The 23,802-nt window shown below is 48.2% G+C and overlaps 1 protein-coding gene and 2 long non-coding RNA genes across 3 annotated transcripts in view; 1 reads left to right on the top strand and 2 right to left on the bottom strand.

The window, feature by feature from the left end:
* LOC309617580 overlaps positions 1 to 23,802 on the bottom strand; it is a 548,498-nt gene that overhangs the window by 19,361 nt on the left and 505,335 nt on the right. The gene's annotated exons all lie outside the window — the stretch shown is intronic.
* Positions 1 to 23,802, top strand: part of LOC309617563 — a 60,596-nt gene that overhangs the window by 31,029 nt on the left and 5,765 nt on the right. The gene's annotated exons all lie outside the window — the stretch shown is intronic.
* Positions 1,113 to 23,802, bottom strand: part of CALB2 (calbindin 2) — a 28,571-nt gene continuing 5,881 nt past the window's right edge. Inside the window, exons 2-11 of the mRNA XM_082369985.1 lie at positions 18,676 to 18,752; positions 15,660 to 15,749; positions 12,941 to 13,021; positions 8,012 to 8,068; positions 7,340 to 7,417; positions 6,752 to 6,807; positions 6,377 to 6,416; positions 6,141 to 6,194; positions 5,287 to 5,358; positions 1,113 to 1,801 (exon numbers count right to left, since the gene is read on the bottom strand). Coding sequence (XP_082226111.1) covers positions 1,685 to 1,801; positions 5,287 to 5,358; positions 6,141 to 6,194; positions 6,377 to 6,416; positions 6,752 to 6,807; positions 7,340 to 7,417; positions 8,012 to 8,068; positions 12,941 to 13,021; positions 15,660 to 15,749; positions 18,676 to 18,752 — 722 coding nt within the window. The 3' untranslated portion in view covers positions 1,113 to 1,684. The remainder of the gene's footprint in view (positions 1,802 to 5,286; positions 5,359 to 6,140; positions 6,195 to 6,376; positions 6,417 to 6,751; positions 6,808 to 7,339; positions 7,418 to 8,011; positions 8,069 to 12,940; positions 13,022 to 15,659; positions 15,750 to 18,675; positions 18,753 to 23,802) is intronic.

Here is a 23,802-nt window from a genome sequence, read left to right as displayed (position 1 = left end):
CCGTCAGCTGTGGGCAGGCAGACCGAGGTCAGGTGGCTCGCTGGCTGCATCATCCAATGGGGTGAACAGGACAGGCTCTCTCAGAAAGGGGCGTGGCTGGGAAAGAAAGGCGGCGTATGTTCGACCCACGGGGCTCTATTGCTCCAGGTGAGTTCCTGGTTATCGACTGGACACTTCCAAAGTGACTTAACGTCTTTGAGCTTTAGTTTCTTCATCTGAGAATCATATCCATCGCAAGGATTGTTGGGACGTTAAATGAGGTAATGTCAAAACAGTCAGTATCTGATAGCATTAAAAAAAATCAGGTATCTCTCTGTTCTAGGATCCCAAAGAGTTCTGTGCACCCAAAGGCCATGCTGGCCCTATACCAAGGGGCATCTGATATGTTGCTGTGGGGCAAATTGCATTTCGAGGGGGGAGAAGTTAAGTTCGTGGTGCCTGGAACTCCTGGGTGGAGGTCCCCCTGCTGGGTGGAGATCACCTAGTCCCACTGTTGCCACAGGCCATTGGTAGCCCTACTGTAAAGAATGTGGATCCAGGGAATTCCCTGGCGGTCCAGTGGTTAGAACTCCGCGCTTCCACTGCAGGGGGCTCGGGTTCAATCCCCAGTCAAGGAACTAAGGTCCTGCAAGCCGTGCGGTGCGGCCAATTAAAAAAAAAAAAATGTGGATCCAATCCTCGGGATTCATACCCTGGCTTTGCGCCGCCAACTGGCCCTAAGACATGGGGCTCGTTACTTGACCTCTTTAATCTTGAGTTTCCTCATCTGTACGCTGGAGATAATCACAGCACCCCTCTCAAGGGACTAAGAGAGATACCGCAGGCAAACTGTTTTGCATAATACCTGACATTTAGTAAACTTTCAATGAACTGATAACTGCTGTTATGATTTCAGAAATGTGGAAACAAACGTGGAGTAGAGAAGTGACAGGCTGATGGAGAGAAGGCAGTGAGTGGCAAGGGAAAGTACAGCGTCCTGGGGTCCCACACCCTTGCTTCTAGTGGTTATGCCCCAGTTGGGTGGTCCCCCCAATCTCCCCACTCAGTCGAGAACAGGCTCTCTCTTTGTCAGGAACTAGCGGCAGAGAGAAAGTTGACCACTCAGCCAGAACTGGGAGAGCTTCCACAGGAGAACATTTCCTTTTTATTGTCTGTAAACTCTTCTTTGGTAAACAAGAAACCCAAAGGGAAAGGGAGCACGCTGAGTCAAGGACAGGGCCGGTGCCCGCCACGAACAAGGAGCTCTGAGAAGACAGCTACACCACTAGCGAGGCGGGGCATGGAACCTGGGGGTTCGGGGTGGCTGGTGGCATGGGAGAGAGGCAGAGGGGAGGGTCCACTCTGTTGGACATAGAAGCCTAAATCATACAGCGAATGAGCTCATGCATCACAGCGAAGAGAACGAGGGACTCCCCACCTGTGCCCCCGCCCACCTTCTATGCGGTTGGTGCCCCTCTGCATGCAGAGCGCTGTGACTGGTCAGCCAGGGTTGGGTTGGAGGGGGCTCCAGGGAGCCCGTCAGCAGCCCCTTCTCCATCTCTTCTTTCCTGCTCTGCAGGCTGGTGTGTGTGCAGATGGCAGGGGCAGCGGGAGGGATGCTCAGGATCTCCGGGTCTGGGTGGAAGTGGCAGGGCAGCAGGGGCAGGTTTGGGGGGAGGTGGAGAAGCAGCCCCCATCCCCCCTTTTACATGGGGGGCTCACTGCAGAGGACAATCTCCAGGTCCTTGCGGTAGAGCTTCCCCGCCTCGGCCAAGGACATGACGCTCTTTCTGTAGCTGGTGAGCTGTTGGATGTTCATTTCCTAGGAGACAGAGAGGGAGAGGGTAAGAGGCTCAGAGGATGCCCCACCTACACGGCCCAGCTGTTCATTCAGCCAGAACCTTTCCCTTATCCCATCTCAGCGCAAGTAGCTTAGAGGCACACAAAGCATGGGCCTTGGAGTCAGAAAGCCCTGGATGAAAAACGCTCTTCCTTTCACTTACTGGCTGCATTGCTTTGGGGAAAGTATTCAACCTTTTCTGAGTCTGAGCTGCCTCATCTGTAAAATGGGTACAGTAATGAGCCTGCCTCATTGAGGTGTTATGATGATTAGATGAGGAAATGAATGTAAACAATACTTAGCACAGTACCTGACACACAGCATCACTCCAAACAGTAGCTATTGATGACAGTCATTATCTATGCATAGCTTCTCTAAATTTCTCTCCCTCAGTGAGCCTCCGTTTACTCAATCTGCTGGGTCCCTGCAGGTGAGGAGGAGAATGCCAGGGGAACTCCCTGGTTTTGTCTTCAGGCCCCTTGGATCATGCTTCCCTAAAAGCCTCACCCAGCGAAACAAGGGATTCTAACTCCTTTCTCCTCCAGCAGCAAGCCTACCAGCCTACTGCTTGTTCACTGGCTCCCTGTGGCCTTGAGGGGCACTAAGACAGGTGACCCACAAACATATGCCCATAGTCTCATATAAAATGTAGGCCAACATTTACAGAAAACCAACACCCACATGCCTTGTGTTGCTTTGGGTGGAAATAGCCAAAAGTTCTGAAATACAGCAAAGTCATCATCAACATTGGAAAATCACTAAACAACTGTCTTTTTCTTTCCCTCCCTCCTTCCTCTTCCTCCTCCTCCTCCTTTTGTATTGAGCATATCGGCAGATTTTTTTTTTTTTAAATAGTTCCCCTTCCAGGCTGATGGGTCACTATCTCCATTCAGCTAATGAGAAAATTGAGGTGTAAAGACTAAGGTATTGGCTAAAGGATGGGACCCACTCTACAGTCATATAGAGTCTTAGTCCCCTGAGTAATTCTTTACTTGGCTCACATGTCCTCAGTGCTCCAAGGTCAGTCTTTTATTGCATCCTTTGGTGACATCCCCTCACGTTACTGATTCCTGGGTTTGTGCCACCACCCAGCCCCAAGGCACTTTGCAAGCATCTCTAGCTTTTTGAGGGGCATCTTCACTAAAGTTGTGAAGTTCCTGGAAAAAACGTCACCTAGTCCATAACACCGGGGTGTGCCTGAGCGACCTACCACTCAATTAGGAGCTAAGGAAGTGACCCCATATATCAAGCCTGAGCTTGACAAAACCCTCCAGTTCAGTGTGGCATCAAGAGTTTTAGCAGAATGGACAGAGGGGGCTGCTTACTTTCTGTGTCTAGAAGTATTGCTTGAAGCTGAGGATGGCTTTAGCAAGTTGCAACTGTCTTAGGAGTGCTAGGAAATGTCGAAGTTTGAGCCCATCAGCCTGTCCTTCAGGAGCCTCAAACATTAATCTGCTCAGAAACCGAATCACTGTCCGTGCAGGCACCATCAAAATGGCATATGCGGACTTCCCTGGTGGCGCAGTGGTAAAGAATCTGCCTGCCAAGGCAGGGGACACGGGTTCGAGCCCTGGTCCGAGAAGATCCCACATGCTGCGGAGCAACAAAGCCCGTGCACCACAACTACGGAGCCTGTGTTCTAGAGCCTGCGACCCACAACTACTGAGCCCGTGTGCCATAACTGCTGAAGCCCGCGCGCCTAGATCCTGTGCTCTGCAACAAGAGAAGCCATCGCAATGAGAAGCCTGCGCACGGCAATGAAGAGTAGCCCCCACTCGCTGCAACTAGAGGAAGCCTGCACGCAGCAACGAAGACCCAACACAGCCAAAAATAAATAAATAATAAATTTATTTAAAAAGAAAAAGGCATATGCATCTGCCATGTGGGCTCACCTAAAAATGGCCATTCCCCTCCCAACTCAGGGGCTGTTATTTACAAGCATGCAGCTCTCTCTACTGATACATTCACTCAATCCCCATGTGCTAAATCTGGAGCTTAGTACAGGTGGAAGGCTCCTGGGTAAACAATTTTATTAATATCCTTGTTCTCTAACCTTCAGAGTTGTTTCCTAGCTCCAACACCTGACTCTTTTTTGTTTCCACATCTCGAGTCAAGCTGTGTAGCCATATGAGTTGTCTTTTGTGGTAATCAAGAAAGAGCCTAGTTAGATGATGACCAGGAGATTCGGGTCTCTCCCAAGATTTAATGCCTGCCTTCAAGGCCCATCAGCCTCAGGCATAAAGCAGGGTCATATGGAGAATAATCATGCCTCATTAATACAATTACAGTTAAAGATATTTTCCATTACGGTGCGCAACATTCCTTGGACACATAAGGATGCACAAATAATTTTCTCCTAGAGTTTGGTGCCAGGAAAAAGTTTGCCGAGTTCAAACACTTGGTGAGTACTTCCTGTCTTCCTAGGAAGTACTTGCTTATAATTTGTTTTGTGCCTCTTTCAAAAAGCAATTGTAGGTAGTGTAAAGAAAAAAAATAAATTTAGGGTGAAAGAAATGAAGGATGATATTCAGGATAAAGAAGTCGGAAGGCAGTTGGAAAGGGAGACAGATAGACTCAGAAGCTGTGATGAATTTTTTGCCCTGAAATTGAGCATTATATTTAGCTCTAGCCTGACCGCCCAGGCAGTTAGACAACGCAAGGAATTATAGAGCGTTCCTCATCTAATTAAAGAAAGCAGCAAAACCATTTTCTCAGAGGAAGACATTTTGCAGGAGGTAGAGGAAAACGCTGCCAAGACTCATCTCCCGGTTCCTGTAAAAAAGTCTTTTTTGTTGGCCATGTGGCGGACACTTCCAAGAACTGGGCCACATCAAAACTGCCGTGGCCTTACAGCTGCATTATTTACATCAGGCAGCAGGTAGAAGAAACCCAAGTGTCTGCCTGTGAATGGACAGATAAAATGTGGGATAGACACACCATGGAATGTTACTGACCCTTAAAAAGGAAGGAATTTCTGACATGTGCTACAACACGGATGAACCTTGAAGACGTTACGCTGAGTGAAATAAGCCAGACACAGAAAGACAAATACTGTATGATCCCACTTGTACGAAGTATCTAGAGCAGTGAGATGCACAGAGAAAGTAGAATGATGAGTGCCAGTGGCCGGGGGCAGGCAGCAAGGGGGAGTTATTGTTTAATGGCTACGGAGTTTCATTCTGGGAAGATGAAAAAGAGTGCTGGATGGTGGTGACGGTTGCACAACAGTGTGAATGTACTTAATGCCACTGAACTGTACTTAAAAGTGGTGAAGATGGCAAACTTCTTTATGTGTATTAAAAAAAAACAACACATCAATCAATTCAACCAGAAAAAAATCAAACCAAAAAACTGCCATTGCCTCGTTAGGGGGTGATCAGAGACGAGCAAAATGCACCCCTCGGCCTTCCTTCCCACCCCCATCCCACCTCCAGGACAGCACCCCACCTCTGGGCTCAGCCACTCACCTTCTTGTTTTTCTCATACAAATCCTTCAGGAGGGCGTCCAGCTCATTCTCATCAATGTAGCCATTTCCGTCCTGGCGGGGAGCAGAGGGTCAGCACAGAGCCTCAGAACTCAGGCCCCACGACCTCCGACCAGAGTCTAGCTTTGCTAATGGTCTCTACTCTGAGCAAAAGAGGTGCCCAAATAACGTGTCACTTCTGACTTTACCAGTCACTGCAGGAACGGGAGGGTCCAGGGCAAACTTGGTAACCTTCCCTTCTGGTGTTTTTCATTTGCATTGAAATTGTAAGTGAGGTTCAAGAAGCATTTCGCTAACTCCCTGGGTGTCGAATCCCACAGTAAGATGTCAGGATGAACACGGGGCTATTTAAAGTTTACCCCCAAGCCTATAGTTCTAAGGAAGACCATTGGAGTCACCCACACAGGGGCAGCTAAGGGAGGGGCGACATTGGTACGGAGGGCCTCTCACTCCCCACTTCCTAGGAAGACAACAAGATTATGACCTGGCACCAGGGGAGCAGTACTGAGCACCTCCTCTCTTTGGGTACCAACAACGTAATCACACCCTAGTTCCAGGCATGACCCTCTTCCATGAGCTATTCTCTCCTGTACTTTTAAGGAACCAAAACCTTGGGTTCCACAGGCCACACACTGTGAAGGACAGTTATCTTCTCACACAGCAGAAGATGCTGCAGGGAATCCAAAGGGACAGGAAGAAACTGCTTGGCTCAGATTGCTGCTCCGACAGCTTGTTTACTCCTAAGGACCAAGGCGAGCCATTCTGGCGGGGTTGGGGGGAGGTGGGGGGCTGGAATGGGCCTCCTGCTTTTCCATCCACACCGTCCTCTGTCTTACCTTGTCGTAAAATGCGAAGATTGCGTTGAACTCCTCCGAGGTCAGCTTCATGCCCTGGAAGGCCCAAGGTATTAAAGACAGAAGCCAAAGCCCTGCAGAGTGTGTGTGTGTGTGTGTGTGTGTGTGTGTGTGTGTGTGTGTGTGTGTGTGTGTGTGTGTGTGTGTGTTGAGGAAGGGTGAGCTCAGAGGGATGAGGGGAAGGGAGGAACTGAAGAAAAGCAAAGAGGCTATTTTACCTGAAATTTAAGCAGGAAGTTTTCCTGTACAGGCAAGAGTCTGGAAAGAGAATGTTAGAGCAGCGATTAGGAGACAGAGCAGAAGCAAGAACAACTCGGACCTGGGGGGAGGGGATGCAGAAGGAGCATCTGTAGTTATGGAAACGATCTCTGAGCACTTTATAATCAGGTGTCAGTGGAAAGTTCTAAAAAGAGGGAGACGGAACATTGTGGTGATGATGATCATGATTTGATCTGACTTTGATTTGCGCTTCAGGACACCTGACCTGTCACCTTCCCCACTGATTGATCTTGGTGATAGGGACGGTAGCACAGGGATGATCTGCAGGGATCTTGTGAAAAGTGATGCTGGGGTGAGTGAGGGCAGGCACTTACCGGGACATCTCCGAGAGGCCCAGTTTGCCGTCCCCGTTCAAGTCAAACATCCGTAGCTGTTGGGGACAGAAAGTGGTGCCTGGGTTATTTGCTTTGACCTTCTCTCATGTGGGACCTTGGCCTGCCATCCCCTGTACTGGAGAGGAAGGAGGATGGGGGAGTATGCTCATGCGTCCTCTGAGGTCACCTGGTGGCAGGGACCAGCATGGGCTGAATCGGTCACTGGGGAGACAGCAGGGACTTGCTCGTCTCCCCTCCCCCTTTCTCAGGGACAGGGCCGCAGAAGACAGCAGACCAGCACCAAAGGCCCACCCTCTCCAAGTTTATCCTCTCCTGGAGCTGTGGAGGCTGTCATGGAAACAGATGCTCTAGTCTTACACTGGCCCAGGAGCATTTGGCTGAGTGGGGACCTCAAGAGAGAGGGTGCAGGGCCCATGAACTAGCATCCCTCTTGCTGGCTGCCACTGGGAGTCACTTCTCCTGGGCCTGAAGAGTCAGCCAACTAACGACCTCACAAACCCCAAATCCCACTGATTTGGGGCCCATGTCCTGCACCCCTGGGGAGGAGGGATACTTTCAGCCACTCACTATGGTTTGGGTGTACTCTTGGAGCTTAGGTTCATCATATGGTCGGTTCGCCTTCTTCAGCAGGTCAGACAGGAATCCCTGGAATACCAAAGTCCTCTTCAGAGCTCCCAGTTCAGGCTGTCTGTCCCTGACTCACTTACCTGTTCCTTCAGACAGTCACTCAACACTGTTTTCCGGGGCCCATCATTTGCATAGCTTGCAGCCCTCACAATTCCCTCACCCCTTAATGCTTGTGGAGTAACCCTGAAGGGGGAGGGAGCGGCTGGATGCAACCTCACCCCATAGGCCAGGCAGTAGAAACTGGCTCTGGCTCCTCAGAGAGCCCAGGACACATGCTAAGCAGTGCCTGGGACTCCTTGGGTCCAGAGGAATTTAGGGGTAGACGTGCAAGCCAGAAGGCCAAACTGCTGGAATGCCTTGAGGATGCCTGTCCTGGGCACTGACGTGCAGAGGAATGTGAACTGGTTGAACTCCTACAGCTCTGTGTTGCTGATTTCACATGGCTGAACATGTCCAACCATTCAGAGCCGGGCCTGAGTATCCCTAAGCAGACCACACACCCAAATTCCTCACCCACCCTCTCCTCCCTCCCCAGGTTCCTTAAACCCACCACCACTTTGGTCTCAGGCCCATTCTCTGCACCCTCCATGCCCTCTCCAAGGCTCATCTTACCTTGAGCTCGTTGGCTTCGATGTAGCCGCTTCTGTCTGTGTCATACTTCCGCCAAGCCTGCAATGGGAATGTCAACCTATTCACAAAGATTTATCCACACCTATAAGCTTCCCTCCATCTTCCTTTAATGGGCCAGGCTGGGTCTTGATATTCAAGAATATTACAGTGAGATGGGGACATGGAGATGGTCTAGACCGGTCCCTTCCATGTCGCAGATGAAGAAATAAGGGAAAGTATCTTGGCCAAGGTCACATAGAGAAGAAAAAAACCCTGCTGGGACAAGGTCTCCTTACTATAACTGGCTTCAGGATCATCTTGTAACCAGGGTTATGGTTTTCTAAGGTGTTAACCGGCAGATTTTTACCAGAACTAGCACTATGATCTGTTGGATCCCATTTTTGCTGTGGGTATATTGGGTGTCCTTTTACTGTTCTGGAAGCTTCTCATTCTCTGCGTGGGAGTTGGGAGCAAGGGTAAGAACCCTCTGGAAGGGGCAGAAGCAGGCTTTGGTTACCCTTCATTGTACTGTGTCCTCTACCCCTCCATCACGATGCATATGGCAGCCATGTCTGAAGGTGGAACAGAATTGGTAGTGTAATCAGTTTGTTTAGACTGTCCCAAGGCCACTCCCCATCTTTCTGATAAAAAGCATCACCCCCCTTTTTTTTAGGAAACCACCCCTCTCTCATGCTCAGTCCACATGGTTCAAGAGGGGCTGACCCATCTCCAGAGGTAGGCATGTGATCTAGGCCTAGACAATCGGTCCATCACTGGATCTTGTTCCATACTCGTTCTGGGCTCTGATCTGAGTCCCAGTTATTCAGTACATGCATTGGGTCCCTGTGAAGGACCAGAGAACTGCCTGCTGACCACAGCATCTGGGGGATCAAAGAGAAGCAGAGCTTCAGCAGGTGATATGGGTCTGACCACCTCCTTCCTCTCTGTTCTGGCCATGTGAGCAGGAGCAGACATCACACAGGAGAAACAAGGAAAAACAGTAGGAATGGTTTTAAAATGTCCACCAATTCTTCACCTCCCTAGTTCCCCTCTCCTTGAATGTGGACTGAACTTAGTGACTCACTTCTAATGAATAGAACACAGCAGATATGGCAGTGTGTGGCTTCCAAGCCTAGGTCATAAAGACATTGAGGCTTCCTTCTTGTTCTCTCTCTTTGATCACTCACTCTGGAGGAAGCCAGATGCCACGTCGTAAGGACACTCAAGCAGCCCTATAGAAAGGCTCATGTAGTGAGGAACTGAGGCCCCTTGCCAACAGCCACGTGAGTGCACCATCTTGGAAGTGCATCTTCCAGCTCCAGTCAAGCCTTCAGATGACTGCAGCCCAGCTGACATCTTGACTCTGAACCAGAGCCACTTGGCTGAGCTGTTACCAAATTTCCAACCACAGAAGCTGAGAGATAATAAATGTTGCCTTAGGCTGGTAAATTTTGGGGGGTAATTTGACACACAACGATAGTTAACTAATACAATGGTCCTGCAAAAATCTGGTCCTGAATGCAACTGTCCTGAAACCCCAGTGTTTAACCCAATCTATCTTGTGGGGAGGAGGGAATACCATGGTGGGGGGTGGGAGTGGGTGTATCTGTGACAAAAGGCCCAGAGAACCCTGTTTCCTAATCTTTGGTCTATTTTGGTGCCTGATCACAGTTCTTAGATTTTCTTCCAAGTTTTCTTCCCTTGATTTTTATTCCCTTCTCCCTCAGCTCCAAACAGCACAGCTAGACACCAGCAACACTTGATTTTCTGAGAGTCAGCAGGCACTAATTCTTTTCCCAAATTTGATCTCCTGTCTCCTCAACTTCTCCACATCATGTCCCCCACTTTAAAAAAATTTTTTATTCTGGTTGATTTACAATGTTGTGTTAGTTTCTGGTGTACAGCAAAGCGATTCAGATATATACATATATATATATACACACACACACACACACACACACACACACACACTCACACACACACACACACACACACACACACACACACATATATATTTTTTCCGTTATGGTTTATCACAGGTTATTCAATATAGTTCCCTGTGCTATACAGCAGGACTTTGGTGTTTATCCATTCTATATATAATAGTTTGCATCTGCTAGTCCCAGACTCCCAATCCATCCTTCCCCCAACCCCCTCCCCCTTGGCAGCCACAAGTCTGTTCTCTATGTCTGTGAATCCATTTCTGTTTCGTAGATAAGTTCATTTGTGTCATATTTTAGATTCTACATATCAGTGATATCATATGGTATTTGTCTTTCTCTTTCTGACATACTTCTCTTAGTATGATAATCTCTAGCTCCATCCATGTAGCTGCAAATGGCATTATTTTATTCCTCTTTTATGGCTGAGTAATATTTCATTATATATATGTACCAGACGTTCGTCTGTTGATGGCATGTCCCCCTTTTATTGTGAGGAGTGTGAGAATGTATAGATATTTTAGGATCTTTCTTCCATACCAGCAAACTAGGCTGTGTAATTCTCATGGTATAGTAGTGGCTCAAAAAATTTGATCCTGATTTTTTAAAAAGTTATGAGACATCAGCAAGTCCCAATAAAAAGGTAGATTTTTTCCACATACAACTTGGGTAAATGATTTTTGATTAGGGGAGAGTTCTTTCTTTGGGGAAAGAAAATGCCCAGCTCCATCAGACTATTCCTTCCCATGCTCCGAAAGCCCGCCCTTGAGTAAGCACAAAGAAATATGTGCAGATTTTCAAATATGACTTCACCAACCACCTGCATGCCTTTAGTGTATTGGAATTTAGTTCATCTAGGTTGAGTCTTGACTGGGAGAAAAAGGCAGACACCCCCTAAATTGCCTCAGGGGAGGATAACCTGAAGGGACCCCAGTCCTCCCAGAAAGCAGAGCAGCCAGCTGCTTTCAGAGTGAGACCATCCTAGCAGGTCTGACCTCCCTCCCTCCCTCTCTCCCTCCCTCCCTGGATCCACCCCCAGCTCCACGCTCTCACGCTGGACTTCTCTTCCCATCCAATACTTTGTGCTCAGCCATCACAAAGTATGGTCATTATTCTCTTCCCATTCAAGGAAAAGAGTTCAAGAGACCTGGGCTTTGTGAAATCTCAAAGAAATCCTGAGGTGTCACTAACATTAGAAATTAAAATGTTGTGATGAGCAGTGGGATGGAAGCATCTGACAGCACAAACCTTTCAGGGCTACAGAGGGGCCATTTCATGTTTCCAGCTGATAAAGATGGAACGAATGGACAACCCCAGGAGGGGATGATCCTGTAGGATAATGGGGTCCCAGGAAACCTGTGGGATGGGGGTGGTATAGGCTCAGTAGTTATTCTGGGGCTTAAAGGATAAAGGCAGGTAAAATATGGAACCATGTCAACTACACAGAGAGAAACCACTGATGATTTAGAGAGAGAGGGTTTCCTTCCCCTCCTCTTTAAGCATCTCTGCCCCCTGCAAGCTGTCATCCCCATTTTCCTGATCATAGGTGGAAGGGAGGCCAATCTCTGGCCGCCTCCCTATCAGGAAAGGAGTAATCAAGTATAAACACTCCCTTTTCTACAGACAGAAAAATTGACACTCACAAAAGCCGCACCCTGACAAGTTCTATGTATATGCGGACTTTTCCTCCTAGACAGGCAAGAGGGGGGACTAAGAACAGAATCCAGCATGTCAGTGACCAGCTTATGGAATTTTGCCGTCGTGAAAAAACTGGAGAAAATCCTTTAAAGCACAATAAAATTAAATCCATGTCTGATGCTTAGGCAAGCTACCACTTAAAAAAATGAGTCTTCTGCCCTAAGAATCCATTATTTCTAACTGATTTTCTATCTATGTGGGGAACTCACTGCCATGTGTGTTTCTGGACTAGCTCTCCAGTCATTTTTAAGCAGTGAATCAGGGACAGGGGATTACCGGTGGCTAGAAATGGACTTAACGTGACAAGTGGCGACTGGAGTTGTGTTGAAGGCTAGTCATTATTTATCACAGCAGGCAGCGTGTGTGTGTGTGTGTCGGGGGGGGTGGTATGGGTTGAATTTCACCTTGAGGGACACATACATTGAATGGCTAGGGTGCAGAGCCCCAGAAAAATAGCAAAAAAATAACTGGTAGTTTGCTGGACATCAGGATTAGTAATATATTTGGTTAAACCATATGGAATTTCCAATTTTTGTAAATAAAGAATGGTTAAATATGAGCAATTTCACATGGTTCAATCTATCAATTGAATGTTACTCAAAAGACACTTGAGTTTGGATGTCCTATTTCCCATGAGGATCTCAAAGAATTGCTACTGCAAAGATGGCAACATCCATTTTAAAGATGGACAGTGAAGCCCGGACCACAGTCAAAGACCAAACCTGGAAGATACTGGAAACTGGAATTCTCACTGGGCTTTTTCAGTTTTAGAATGGTACCTAAATCCATCCTTCTCAGGAATGCTCCTTGGGACTCTGAATTCCAGGAACACTAATGCTATTGAGTGAGAAGAAAATATGAAAGATTCTGGAGGCAAACCAAGTGAAACAGGTCTCATTACTGCAGGATTTCTCAGAGCTTGTAATATGCAAATATCTATGGCAAATACCCAAATGGGAAGTGGTGTGTACACATTATTTTCCAAAGGTACTTTACGCAAGCTTACCTCTCACCTTATTCCCCACACTTTAACGTGCACACACGTCACCTGGGGATCTTGCTAAAATGTAGATTCTGATTCAGTGGGTCAGGGACTCTGCATTTCTAACAAGCACCCAGGTGGTGGTGACATTGATGCTCCTGGTCCATGGATCACATTTTGAGTAGCTGAGCTACTCAAAAGGAGTTTAGTGTCTTCCAGGGACCATTCCCAGGCATTGGGTGGGCCTGGCTGTGAACACAAGAGAAAGGCAGGCCCCGATGTGCAAGAGAGAAGGCAGCGCCTTGGTCTCACCTCCATAAACTCGGTGCTGGAGCCCACATGCTGCCTGAAGCACAGAAGGAAGTTCTCCTCGGTCGGCAAGATCTGCGCCAGCTGTGGGGATCAGAGAGCAACAGTAACATTACGGAGAGCCCTGCCAGGAAGCAAACAGACTTTCCTGCAGGAAGGATGGAAAACAGCCAGTGGCAAGGCAGCATGGGAGTCACATTTTGCTCCATTTTGCTTCCTTCCTTGAGAACAGGGGCTGGCAGCCCTTCAAAGGGGAAGAAGGATGTTCTGAGAAGCGCTTCTGGGTCACCCCCAAACCTTTGGGTATGAGCAGCTGGAGGGACAGAAAGTGGTGCCACTTTAAAACGCAAGTATCCAGACTCAGAAGAATACTTAATAGCTGATTCCATACATATAATTCTAGAAAATGCAAATTAATCTGAGATTGGTGGCTGCTAGTGCAGGATGGCCTGACCAGACAGAGGAACATTTTGGGGGTGATGGAGATGCCGTATTTTGATTGTGGTGGTGATTACATGGCTGTATACAACTGTCTAGACTCATGGAATTTTACACTGCAAATCGATACTGCTTATTATATGTACATTATACCACAACAAATACGAGTTTTAAAAAACTGCAAGTACTCTTGTGCTGCAAACACTGTTGGCTGCCCCCCCCCCAATGGCCTTCCCCTCTTCTCTGCTCCCAGCATGCTTGAGTCACAGGCAAATCCTAGTTAGTCTCAGCTAGATGTGATAATCCCATGTCCCTTGCCAGTGATTGGCTTATGGCTAGACATGTGACCTACTCCTGGCCAATGAAATGTGAGAGGAGCTCTACTGCGGGTACCCCTGGGAAAGGTTTCCTTATTCTTATCAGGGACCAAATGAGATGGGCCCCTTCTGCATCTGGATGTGATGCCTGGAACTGCTCTAGCCAGCTTGCTACCAGCCTGAGGATGAAGCCGTTTTTGGGGTGGAGAACAGAACCAAGAGAACTGCCGAGAAGCAGGGCTGGAGACCTGGTCTCCTTCACCAGGAGCCAGTCCTTCTCATGGCCTTTCTCATTAGGAGCCTCTCATAGTTTAAGCCGAGAGTCAGTATATTATGGCCCATGAGCCAAATCTGGCTCAATACCTGTTTCTGTAAATAAACTTGTATTGGAACATGGCAGCGCCCTTTCGTTTACATACTGTTTGTGGTTGTTCTGTGCCACAGGGCAGAGTTGAAGAAGGCAGGGTTTACAGCTTGCAAACCCTAAAACACTGACCATAGTCTGGAACTTTACAGAAAAAGCCTGCCAACCCCTGGTTTAAGCCCATTTGAGTCAGGATGTTCTGAGGCCTGCAGTTTAGGCATCTATAGGGGATGGTCTTGGTGCTTTTCACAGATCACCTTTAACTAGGCTGGTAGCCCATCCCTCAGCTGCTGTGAAGGATGACCGCTAGTGGCTCATAGCTGCCCCCTGCAGGAGAACTGCCCTCCACCAAACTGCCCCAGCCATCCTTCCCTCTGACCCCCATCCTGGAGGGGGCAGCTTGCATCCAACGCCTGATTGACATAGGGGTACAAAGGACCATCCTACCCCTTGCTTCAAGGTGGGGCCAACCCCGTGGCGCAATCCACACTCCAGAGCCCCCCATGAGATCAGGCCAAGAAGAGGCTCCAGCTGAGACCACACGCTTGCTTGGCTTCTTCCTCTGCCCTTTCCTGTTGCTCTCTCCTGCCTTCTCTTGAAATCCTACCCACGAATCTCTGTCTCGATCTCTCCTTCCAGGGCACTGACCTAAGGCACCATGGCAACCAGTCCATCCCAGGAGGAGTTCTGCCCTCCTTTGTGTGCCGCTGTCATCATTCTGGACCACTTGACCATGGGTTGCAAACTGATTTCCAGAGGTGTCTGGTTAGGCCTGCACACACATGCACATGTATATGTGTCTGTATAAGTGTATGTGTGTATATATAAATTGTTAAACAAGGAGGCCATTAGACTGAGGTAGCCTTAATGCCTTAGTAGCCTACATAAGCAAACCAAAGTCTAAACAAACAGCCAAAGCAGCCAACTAGGCTTTCCTGACTAATGCAGCCACTTACACTCTAGCCAATCAAATAATTTCCTTGCTTTGTAACTGTCTCTTCTATATAAACGTCTTTCCCTTAGCTCCCATTGGTAGAGTGTTCCTAACTATTTTAGGTTCGGTGCTGGCCCATTTGAATTGATTTTTGCTCCAATAAACTCTTAAAATTTTTAATATGCCTCAGTTTATCTTTTAACAATATGTATATATCTATGCACATCAATACACACATATGAATGTATGTGTGTGTATAAATATATATAAATTATACATGCTACATATATAAATTATATATATATATACACACACACACACACACCTTTGGATGCCTTTAGGTGGGGCATGAACTCTCCTGTTCTGCAAACTTCACCCTCTCTTCTGTCTTAAACTGAGCTCATCACACATTTATAGTACCCGTTGGACCCTGAGAGCATTAAAAGTCTTCATCCCTGTCTTAGGCCAATGTTTGTTGCTTCCTCGTTCCTTGTGAGTCAAAGGAAAAGCTCCATCTGTTCTCTTTCATCAGCCTAAGTGCTGGGGGTGGTGGTGGGGCTTCAAGACCACCGCCTCACTCGGATCCCTAGAAGGACTCTTGTGCATGGGAGAGGCACAGGCAACCGACGGCCCTTCCCGTGTAGCTCTTAGCAGGATACTAGGACTCACCTCTGCCATCTCGATTTTCCCATCTGCGTTCTTGTCATACTTCTGCATGAATTCCTTCATCTTCTCCCCAAAGTTGTCACTCTTTGACATCTGCAGAAAGACAAAGGGCGCTGATTTTGCTGCTGGGTCCCCTGCGAACCGTGGATCTCTCACCCTCTCGGTGCAGCGATGGTGGGGAATCATTCTGCACCCCAAATATGCAGGCATGGAACCAGGTTGAACCAATGCTCTGAGTAATCAGGGCTGCACCCTTTCCCTTTTTAGGGTTCCTCCAAATCTAAGTGTTCACTCTCTTTTTAAAAATTTATTATTTATTTATTAATTTATTTATTTTTGGCTGCGTTGGGTCTTCGTTGCTGCGCGCGAGCCCCCTCCAGTTGCAGCGAGCGGGGGCCGCTCTTTGCCGCGGTACACGGGCCTCCCATTGCAGTGGCCTCTCCTGCTGCGGAGCACGGGCCCCAGGAGCACGGGCTTCAGTAGTTGTGGCACGTGGGCTCAGTAGTTATGGCTCGCGGGCTCTAGAGCGCAGGCTCAGTACCTGTGGCGCACGGGCTTAGTTGCTCCACAGCACGTGGGATCCTCCCGGACCAGGGCTCAAACCCGTGTCTCCTGCATTGGCAGGCGACTCTTAACCACTGCGCCACCAGGGAAGCCCTAAGTGTTCTCTTCTTTGAGGCTCAATCGCATAATTTTCAAAGGGAAACAGAACATATGGATGTGCTCTGTACCACATAGGTAAACATGCCCGTCTGCCTTTGAGATGGATTAAACCATAAGTCTATCAGAAGGGTGAGGACTTATTTCCATCACTCAGGTGTGAGAACTCAGGCCCCAACATTTCATTGAGGCAGCTTCTAATAAGCCCAACCTATTGCAGGGGCCCCCAATAAGTTCTAGACACTCCACCAGAGCAAAGGCGACCGCTCATTTTCTTCTTTAAAGACAAACTGGAAATTCTACAATGCTTTTCACTCTTGATTTTAGGCTAGGAAGAATGTGAAGAGAAAGTCTATATAGTTGAGGGGTCATTTAAATAGTCCACTAGATGAATGTGACTACTAAAAAGGCAAAGAACTTCAAAAGTTCTATTGGGCCTTCATTACCTAACTTAAATCTAAGGTTCTCTTGAAGTTCTCAGAGCTTCTCTTTGTTTGGGGTGCTGCTTATTAAGTATTTCCATTAGTGAGCTCTTCCTTATCCCTAATCAGTGATGAATCATCTTGGCATCTGAAGCCTCTTCGCTTATCTAACGGCTTTCTGGTGGGTTGTGTGTTTCCTAGGATTGGGCCAAGGAGAATTCTACCAATTCTTAGAGTCTTTTCTGAATCCCTTCTATTGTTTTTTACCTTTTGGACTGGTCTCAACTTGCCCATATGTATTTGTTTATCAATATTTATTGCGTTACATCTACAAATGTGCATGGAATGAGCCTAGACCCTTATCACAAATGTGGCCATCCTATTTGCTTTCCACAACAGTCCCCATGATGTTAGTAGCCTGTCCATTTTACACACAAATGGAGGCTGAGATGACGTGACTTCTCCTGAGGTCACCAGAATTTGAACTCATGACTCTTGTTTCCAAGGCCACTATTTTTTCTACCACAGAACAGCTGCTCTGAGATCCAGTCTGGGGTGATGTTAGTTGAGAATGTTGTTGACAGACTTGAAAATCACCCCTGATGCCATCTGAGGAAGGGAATGACTAAGAGAAGGATTTCAGATTTGAAGCACTTTGTAAAAACACATTCCTCCATCTACCCCACGATCCCAGAACCAGTTGTGAAGCCTGTGTTTTCTGTGATCCGGGCTTCATTATCCTAGTAATGAGGGGTGACGGGGGACTGTTGATAAACAAACCCATGAATCACCTCCATCACTTAAGCCCATCGCTTGGACATCTTCCTCACCAGGGCGCGCTGACGAGAGCTCTGAACCAGGGGCTCACCAGTGGATTTGTGACTCATCTCCCAAAGCGCTCCATGAAGACTCGCTAATAAGCAGTGGATTGGCCAACAGACACGCAGCAGGGGAGAGTAGAGAGACCACCCCTGCGACCAAAGGACCCGCAGGAGCTGGCGGGGAGGGAGTTGGTCTGACTCCATATATTCGAGAACCAGACATGGGAATCACAACAGACTACCTCCAATCACCTTACCTCTTCAATATTTCAGACGTTCCCCCAAAAGGCTTTAGTGAAGTCAGTCGTGCCAGGTTGGCACGTGGGGAAACAATGTGCCTGCCATTAAGGGCCTGGGACATGATTTGCAGTCACTTCAGGCCATGAAGGGCAGTCTGACACCTGCACACATGAGCCAGTACGATCTGGCTCACATGCTGGTTTGGAGCAATCCTCCACTTTCCTCTAGGTCCTTGCCGAGGTTCCAACCTTGGTTGGTCTAGAACAGTGGTTCTCTAGTGGGGACGATTCTGCATCCCCTGCAGGGGACATTTAGTAATGTCCAGAGACATTTTTGATTGTCACAACATGGAGGGCTGCTACTAGCATCTCATGGGTAGAGGCCAGGGATGCTGCTAATCATCCTGCAGTGCCATGGACAGCCCCCCATGACGAAGAGCTGTCTACCCCAAATGTCATTAGTGCCGAGGCTGAGAAACTCCAGTCTTGAATAAAGGCACTTGAAACCCTCTAGGCATCCAATCTTGAGTCATGACCCCTCTGAGCATATTAGGTAGGCTATGGACTCTTCCCTAGGAAAAAATACTTTTTATACACACAGACGCAGACACAAAGTTTTGCAGTTTTGGGGAGTTTATCAAGCCCTGGTACCCATGAACACCCCTCAATCCCAGACACCCAGAGATAGTGAGGTAAGGTACTCTTTTAAGGGAGTATTTCAATTTTTAAAATCCTTCCAGATAAAAGAAAAACTCTAAGGGTCAAGACCAGAGATGTCAGGCTGCTGATGGAATGTATGACCTAGGACAGACAATCCTCAAAGCCATGGTCAGGATGACGGAAAATTCCAAACAATGGGAGAGGGGTCTGGGCTTACCATGCCAGAGCCTTTTCTTGCCTTCTCCAGTTCTTGGAAGAAGTTTTCTAGCTCTTTACCTTCAATATACCCATTTCCTGCAAAGAGAGCAAAGAAAAAAAGCAATGAACCTCAGAGCTAAGTAGTAAAACTTATGGTGGATGGGTGGGGTGGGGAAGTGGGGGGCTTCACTGAGAACTTGTTCTCCTCACTGGTCAAGCAGGTGTCTGGGCCAGCCCTGGACTGTTAGGGATGTGGGTCCTGCCCTCTGGCCATTTGCAACCATAGAGACCCAAGATTAATAACGGCGTTGCCTTTGGGATATACGTTCAGTAGTCAGAGACTGGGAGGGACCAGCGTGTGGGCCATGCTGGCAGAGGGAGGAGGACCTGGGAGCTGTCTGTCCATAGCCAGCTGGGCAAGCAGCAGGAGCTGGAGATCTGACAGGGGACAACAGGTCATCAGCCTCGAGATTTGTCAGCAGGTGGCAAGCCCTGGTCACTAGGGCGAATGAGGTCAGAGGCAGAACTTGGGTCTTTGGGGTAGGAGTGTGTACTGAGTTGAAGAGTGTCCCCCCAGGGACTTCCCTTGTGGTCCAGCGGTTCAGACTCCGTACTTCCACTGCAGGGGGCACGGGTTCAATCCCTGGTCGGGGAACTAAGATTCCGCAAGCCGCTCGGTGCAGCCAAAAAAATAATAATAAAGTAGACTTTCTAATAAAAAAAAAGAGTGTCCCCCCAGAATCCATGTCCACCTGGAACTCAGGATGTGACCTTATTTGGAAATAGGGTCTTTGCATATGTAATTAGTTAAGATGAGGTCATACTAGATTAGGGTGGGCCCTAAATCCAATGACTGGTGTCCTTAGAAGAAGGCCAAGTGAAGATACAAAGATACACAGGGAAGAAGGCCACATGAAGACAGAGGCAGAGATTGGAGTGATGCATCTCCAAGCTAAGGAGCACTGTGAATTGCTAGCAACTACCAGAGGCCAGGAGAGGGACATGGAACACATTACCCCTCAGAACCTGGAACCAGCCCTGCCAACACCTTGATTTTGGACTCTAGCCTCCAGAACTGTGAGAGAATCAATTGCTGTTGTTTTAAGCCACCCAGTTTGTCGTACTTTGTCACGGCAGCTCCAGGAAACTAATGCAGAAGGGAAGAGTGGCAAGAGAAAAGCAGGGATGGGGGCACCTGAGAGGTGGTCACAGGGATCAAGCATATGGGAGGCAACCCACTCCACAGTAATGAAGAGAGGGGGCTCTGAGGTCTGTGGAGGTAGATTCAGATCCTGGTTCTGCTGTACTTACGAGCTGTATGGCTTTGGGAAAGTTATTTAACCCATGTCATCTGTAAAATGGGTAATTAAATGGGATTTTTGTATGTAAAGCCCGTCACTCAGTCCGTTATGGGTGCAGTGTAAATGTTACTATTGTTTGAGTGCAATTACCAGAACTTGTATAAAAAATGGGAATGAATTTGGGTGAAAAGTGCCGTTATCAGGACCGGGTCCCAAGGTCAAGGCCTGACTTGCAAGATCACGTATGTAGTAAGAAGTCCTTTAGGTTCTTCACCACTGAACCCAAAAGACCTAGAGACCAGGGACCAGGGCGAGCTGAGTCCATGGCCAAGCTCCCTGGTCTGTCTGTGATGGGGAGGAATCATTTGTGGGTGGGAAATCAGACAGGTCTAAGGCAGTGCTCCCCAGACTGCTGTGAATGGGAATCTCCTAGAATCTTAAAAAAAAATACGGACGTCTGGCTCCCATCCCCAGACATTCTGATGTAATTGGTTTGGGGTATGAACTAAGCATCGTGATTTTTAAAAAAATCTCCCAGGTAATTTCCATATATATAGCAAGGTTTGGAAACCACTGACCAAGTCAAGTTCCAAATCTGATCTAAAGCAGTTGAGCAAGGTTCCCATAGAGAATATTCAACTTGCACAGGAAAGGGAGATGGTAGCTTGCTTCAGGGCAAATGGCATTACAAACTAAACAAAGATAATCAAAAAGAAGTATTTAGCCTGGCCTTGGTGGGGGCTTTGGGAGGCTGGAGGGCGATGTGGGAGTCGGGGTGTGTGTTCTTCCTAGCCTACCCCACTAGTGTCCCCTGAGAATTTAAATTTGGAATGAATAATCCTAGTGGCGCTCTCTAGTGGGGAAGATGCCACAATACATAGTGTATGGAGGAATCATGTGAGATAAATTAAGTATTTTTATCTGCAGGGAAAGGATATGATTGTAATTGCAGGGCGGGGGGGCATGGTGGGGAGAGATGAGACTTGAGTTCCCTTTTTTCCCCTAGGCTAGAGTGGTCATCTTTCTTCTAGGATGTTCTGAAAGCTTCCTGGGAGAGCTGGACAGCTGCAGCAGGGGGACTGAGGAGGGGAGGGAGGGAGGGAGGGAGGAAGGGCTTTCTAGACAAAAGGGCAGTGGTCCAGTTGACAATGCCACTGAGTTGGAGGAACGAGTACTCTTTCTCTCACTGGTCGCTCCCTGCCGTGATCTGGCTATTCTTCCATTTCTCAGGCAGGAAGCTGAGCTCAGCTCTGGGTCCAGGAGCAGGGGCTGGGGTTGGAGGGGCCGGGGGCGGGGGGCAGGGGTGGAGCTCACATTGTGAGCATGCGCTGGGGTTCGAAGTACCAGAGGCCTCAGAGCTGGGCCCGGGCCAGGGCTGGGTGGACACCTGAGTCAGTGAGTACGAGTCTGTTTTGTGAGCGTATTAGGAGGCGGCTGAAGTATCTATGAGGGCTACTTGCACACGGTCGGCAGGGAAGGCCTCGCTGAGAAGCCCCAGCTACTAGCAAAGGCAGGGAGTGGGGGCCAGTGCCCTTGTGGAAAGAAACCCCTCTTGCCACGCTGAGAACTACAGTACCACCTTGCTCTGTGCAGAGGGACAGAAATGTTGTTCAATTCCACAAGCCTTTATTTTTTGGAACTGACCAACAGTTCAACGTTGTGGGAACTATAGCCAAGTTTAGATATGGGCCTGTTCCCCAAGAGCATTTAATGGTCTACGGGGGTGAGGCAGCCAGACAAGAATAGCAGGAATCTACCAGTTGAAGGGAGAGGGTGAGGAGCAGAGATTAGATAGGCAGGCAGGGGCTGCAGGGCCCAGACGGGGCATCCTCCAGCACTGGGGGAAAAGGCCTTCGCTACTTTGGCTTCCCTCAGAGCAACTCCCTAACCATCACGCGGGAGGCACCTATTATACGAGGTGGGGGTAGAGGACAGGTTGGCCTACCTCCTTCCAGGGAGGACTTCAGCACTGGGCAAGTGATTTGCTTTTTCTATGACCGTCTTATAGGGGGGTGGGGTGACTGGCCACCGTGCAAATCTCATGTGGATGGGCATTGATAAGGATGTGGTTACCATAGCAACCATCACTCCTAACTTCCCCATATCAAACCGCAACCTGTGAATATTAGGGAGGGGGATGGGAGGAGCCGGGGACCCTGCATCCTTCCTTATTCTGGGCTTGCTACCATTCTTCACCACCATGGTGCCTCAGTTTCCCCAAATTTTGAAGTGAGTCAACACTTCTTTACAATTAATCTGACCACAGACACTTGGAAAACCTTGACCAAAGAATGCCCTGCCTCACAGTGGAGAGGGGCTTGTTTCTCACTGAGATTTGTGCGTACAGATTTTCTGAGAGTTGAACAGGTAAGAGGAACCCGATTAAGGGTTGTAAGTCTACCACCAGCTCTGTGACTGTCCATGCGATGTCGAGCAAGTCAATCTCTCTGAACCTGTTTCTTGATCTCTAAAATGGGTATAACTATTTACGCTCAAAACTATTTATGCTTTTTTTTACTTTATAGAACCATTGTGACAGCCATACAAGATAAGGCTGTGAAAGCATTCTGGAAAATGTAAAATCTCACATAAATGGAAAGCATCATTTTTATACTCTGCTCTTAAGGTCTTCTGAACCAATCCATGGCTGTAAACCCTTCAGCCCAAAGAGTTCCAGCATGACTGCAGCCTCAGAGTCCTGATTCTCAGCCCAGGCTATGTATTAGAATCACGTGGGAAGCTTTTCAAAGTGCACCACTGCCTGGGCCTTACCCACAGAGCTCCTGATTTAATTGATGGGGTGAGGGTGCCTCCTGGGCATGTTGCAAAGCTCGCCACATGATTCTGATGTGCAGTCAGGATTAAGGACTGCTTTAGTGCGACCTGTCTCAAATTTTAAGGTATGCAAGAATTACCTGGGGAGCGTGTTAAAATGGAGATTTTAATTTGGTGGGTCTGAAGTATGAGGGCTTGTCATTCAAAGTGTGGTCTGTGGAACGGGAACATTGGAATTACCTGGGAGCTTGTTAGAAATGCAGAATCCCAGGCCCCACCCCAGACCTGCTGGCCAGAATCTGGATTTTAACAACATAGGAGCATGAACATTTCAAAGCAGAACCACTGCTTTTGAACGTGAGCATCTTCTCCCTAGAGAGACAGCGCCTTTGGCTTCACATTCAAGGTTGAGGTGGGGGGCTGGTGTGAAGCCCGAGATGGTAGACTGGGGTCTCATTTTGACAAGTGATGGCACCTCTTTTGACAAGAGGGGCCTAGACCAGCACTATTCAAAGAGTGGTTGCGGCCTGACAGTGTCAGTATCACCTGGGAGCTTGTTATAAATGCAAATTCTCAGACCAACCCCAGACCGACTGAATCAGAATTGTTAGGAGTGAGGCCGAGAAATCTGCGCTTGAACCAGTCTCCTGCGCGCTTAAGTTCGAGAAGCACAGGCCTAGGGCGTGGCGCTCACCAATCTGTATTATTCTGTGTTGCGGAGTTTAAGGAAATCAAGGAGGGGAGTTATGCAGTTTTAGACTCCTCGTTACCTGCACAAGAAAGCGTTCATGAAGCCAGACCTCCTGGCTGTCTGTCCGGAGTTCAAATTTATGGAAGGGCAAGTAGCCCTCTACCCTCCAGCCTGAGTTCCTCTGGGACAAACGCCACCCTTTGCGGCAAGAAATTGACTTCCTCAGGCTCTGCTCCAATATAAATATTACTTTGCGTGGTGCTCACCATTTACAAAGAGCTCTCCCCTCCCTGCCCCATCTGGTCTTCAGGACGCTGCCAGGTAAGCAGACGGGTGTTATCGACCCCGTGTTAGAGAGGAGTTTGAGAGGAAAGAAACT

This window comes from Balaenoptera borealis (genome assembly GCF_965194805.1).
Source record: "Balaenoptera borealis genome assembly, chromosome: 19".
NCBI classification, from domain to species: Eukaryota; Metazoa; Chordata; class Mammalia; order Artiodactyla; family Balaenopteridae; genus Balaenoptera; species Balaenoptera borealis.
Note: the sequence above shows the minus strand (reverse complement) of the source record. Positions and strands in the feature narration are given on the sequence as shown.